At 46.8% G+C, this 3,695-nt stretch overlaps 1 protein-coding gene across 1 annotated transcript; it reads right to left on the reverse strand.

Annotated features, from left to right (window-relative positions):
* Positions 1-212: 212 nt before the first annotated feature.
* Positions 213-2,581, reverse strand: foxi3a (forkhead box I3a). The gene is made up of 2 exons (XM_071506123.1): positions 1,764-2,581; positions 213-1,115 (listed from the first exon to the last, which is right to left on the reverse strand). Exons 1-2 carry the CDS (start codon positions 2,356-2,358, stop codon positions 427-429), a joined length of 1,284 nt encoding a protein of 427 aa, XP_071362224.1. The 5' UTR covers positions 2,359-2,581; the 3' UTR covers positions 213-426.
* Between the last annotated feature and the right edge of the window lie 1,114 nt (positions 2,582-3,695).

Consider the following 3,695-nt stretch of genomic DNA (forward strand, 5'->3'; position numbering starts at 1 on the left):
TTTATAGTACTTTTACTGAAGTAAAGGATCTGAGTATTATGGTACTCAGAGTATAGAGTATATTAAAATAATATCAATAATTAGCTATTTTTAGTTTTTTGACCTCACCATCTCCTTCCTTTTAATCCTTTTTAAACATTATTTATTGTTGTTGTGTTGTGTTACCTGTGCATTAGTGAATTTGTGAAAATGAAAACACACATGATTCAATGTCAAAAATAATTTTCTGTTTTTTTATTCCAAACGCAAATGTTCAAATCATATTTACACTGTAAAGAAATTCACCACCTTTTTTAACTTTAAGAAAATATTAAAGAAAAAAAAGATAAATACAAACATTCACACAGTCTCGACAGACAGCTCAGTGATGTGTGGCTGAACTCAACCAAACATCCACCAAACTGTGTAAACACATGACATTCAGCTTCACTGCTGGAGAACCAGAGCATCAAGGGGCAGAGCGTCACTGAAGCCCCCAGAAAACAGAGGCTCGCACTGGGCCTGAAGCTGCTGCAGCTGCTGGGTCTCCTGGAGCTCCGGCAGGGGACAGGACGCTGTCTGCAGGTCCACGTAGAGGGGCGGGGTGCTGGTCTGAGGGTCAGCAAGGGGGGAAGAGAAGTGTGGGGGGGTTGATTGGGAGGAGGGGAAGAGAGGAGGAGGAGGAGAAGGGTGAGGGAGGGAGGAGAAGACGGGAGGAGAGGAGCTGCAGGCGTCCCACTGAGGCACCACGGCGCCAGGCGAGTAAGAGGAGAGGTACCCCTGAGGAGGGGGAGGAGGGGGGGACGTGTGGTCCGGTACCTGCACATACAGCGAGGGGGAGCTGGCGTGAGGAGGGGGGATGTGGGAGTCCTGGAGGGGGGGCAGGAAACTGCTGAACCCAGGGGTGGCACCTGAGAGAGCAGGGAAGTCAGTGCTGCCACTGTTGCAGTGTATGCTGGGAATTTTAGGGCTGGGTTCTGACGAAGAGGAGGGGTCAGACGAGGAGGAGGAGGAAGAGGAGGAAGCTTTCTTGCCAGTGGTCACATTATCCAACTTCCTCTTCCTCTTGCGGCGGAAATTTCCGTTGTCAAACATCTTCTCACAGTTTGGGTCCAGAGTCCAGTAGTTTCCTTTACCTGCAGAGAGGAAGAGGAGGAGGAGGAAGGTTAAAGAAACGAGGCTGAAACTATTTCTCTTCTCTTTCCATCAAAACATGAAAGAAAAACAGAAATCAGGAGCTTATATATCCAGACACAAACAGCACGGAGGTGACTTTAACATCAGTTTCTGCATCACTGAACTCCCTTTAAAAAACACTTAATTTTTAAACATTACTTTTTGAAGGCAGATCGATTATAACTTTAGTTCTATTGATCTCTACACAGACCTCTGAGCTCCTCTGATGTGTTTTTAAAATCAACAACCTGTGACCTCAAGAAATAACCACAACAAACTTGTTTTTACAAACTGGTCAGCCATCTTGTTTTTTAAAAAAACTGTATGGAGTTTGGTTTGATGTGATTTTGTTCAGTTTTCATTAGAAATACTAAAAAATTTAATAGATTTTAATTAAACGTAACCTAATTTTTTTAGCCTGTAAAACATTTCAGCCAATCAAAGCCTATTTCCTGTTATTGAGTAGTTACTTTAACAAAATAAAAGCCCGAAGCCTGGAATTAGTTTTAACTCCCTGCAGATTGACTTTATATAAACTCACTGAAGTCAGGGGACATGTGGTGAAGCAAATAATGTGGGACTACAGTGTCAGGTGTGTTCTGTCTCACCTGGGTCGTTGTCGTCGCGGGCAACCTTCTGGAAACAGTCATTGAGCGACAGGTTGTGGCGGATAGAGTTCTGCCAACCGGCCTTGTTGCAGCTGTAGAAAGGGAAGTTGTCTGAAACGTACTGGTAGATCTGGCTGAGCGTCAGCCGCTGCCCGGGTGCACTCTGGATCGCCATGGCGATGAGGGCGGAGTAGGAGTACGGTGGGCGAACAAGGCGCAGCATGTCGTCTGGGCAGGACAGGGAGAACCAGGGGTTGCCAGGGAGCAGGGGCCTGTGGAGGCTGTAGAGATGGGAGAAGAAGCCTCTGAACGCTGCGGGGAATCCTGGGGGGAGTCCAGGGGACAGTCCGGGGGGCATTCCTGTGGCCCCAGGGACGGGGCCCATCTCTGGGCTGTTGAAGCAGAGGTAGGGGTCGCTGTGGTCGTTGGACGGCGGGAGCCACGGTGAAGAGGGCAGGCTGGACTCTGGAGGAGTTGGGGGGCTGTACAGGCTGAAGTCAGAAGGATCAAGGCCCAGGGAGGAAAGCTCCTGCTGGGGGAGGGAGCGTCCACACAGTGGGGGGGACAGACCCTGCTCCGGGACGAAGGACGCCATGATGGAAACTCTGGTTCTTTTCCCTCTTTTTCTGTCTGTCTCGCTACCTCTGCATTAACATCTGTCTGTGGGGGGGCTCTCTTCAGCTCAGCTCCGGCAGGTGTGAGTGTGTGAGTGTGTTTGTTGGTGTAAAAATGGAAAAATGTGTGTTCGTAAAAGCCACACACACACACACACATACACACACAGTTGGTGTCTTCCTCCTGCACCTGTCCTGGTCTGTACACCTGCTGCTCACCTGAGACACTTATACTCTGCTGCCCCGCCCATTGACAAGCCGATTGGCCACTGTGCGTCTCTCTCTCACAGAACACACACACACACACACACACACACACACACACTTGTTCCTGCATGCATGCGTGTGTGTGTGTGTGTGTGTGTGTTCACATACCTCAGCATTAAATCCTCAGGCTCTTATCTGCCTGAGGGGAGGAATTCAACCCACTCTTATTCAAATCAACCCCCACCACACACACACTCACACACACACACTCACACACACACACACACACACACACACACACACACACACACACACACACACACACACACACTCACACACACACATACACACACACACACACACACACACTCACACACACACACACACTCACACACACAGTTTGACAGATGAGTAATTGAGGCTGTGTTTTACAGTTTCAGACGTTACAGCGTGTCGTCGTCTTTCAGCTCATGGAGACACAATGTGAAAGTTGTACAGAACAAACGTGAATCTGACAGAACACCGGAGAGGAGGTGGGGCTTCAGGTCTTCACTCTGCAGTCATTTCATTTTATTAAGAAACGACATCCTTAAACTGTTATCTCTGATGTCTCTAGAAATCCACCAGAGAAACTGAGGCTGCAGAACTTCATTCAGATTCCTCCTGTTTTTAAGTTTCCTTCAGTGTCACAGTGAAACAGTGACAGACAGGAGCTGATCACTACTGCTGTAACTAATGATTACTATTACTGATTATTCTGCTGATTACTTTTTGATTAATTGAAGCACTTAATTTGTGAAATGTGAAATAAATAGTGAAAAACATGCATCACAACTTCCCAGAGCCCAAAGTGACGTCTTCAAACTGTAAAACCAAAAATGTTTGAGTTCCTGTCGTATCTGATGAAAACCAGCAGCACATCTTCATGTTTGAAGCTGGAAGCAGCAAATATTTGAAATATTACAATAAAAATGACTAAAACCACGAATCAGTTCTAAAAGTATTTGCTGATTAACTTTCTTTCAGTTAATTTGACTAAATATAAGCTAACACAGAGAGAACAGCAGCTCTGACCTGTAGCCACAGTACAGCCACATGATGAGCTCGTACA

The sequence above is a fragment of the Trachinotus anak genome, unplaced genomic scaffold (genome assembly GCF_046630095.1).
Source record: "Trachinotus anak isolate AG129_WGS33_773 ecotype Australia unplaced genomic scaffold, CSIRO_AGI_Tana_v1 ptg000020l, whole genome shotgun sequence".
In the NCBI taxonomy this organism is placed as follows: Eukaryota; Metazoa; Chordata; class Actinopteri; order Carangiformes; family Carangidae; genus Trachinotus; species Trachinotus anak.

Bases quoted from the DNA above. Each gene is read 5' to 3' on its own strand.
- foxi3a (XM_071506123.1), bottom strand. From the start codon at position 2,358: ATGGCGTCCTTCGTCCCGGAGCAGGGTCTGTCCCCCCCACTGTGTGGA. The intron at 1,116-1,763 runs GTGAGACAGAAC...TCCTCTCTGCAG, and splicing joins CCGCGACGACAACGACCCAG to GTAAAGGAAACTACTGGACT.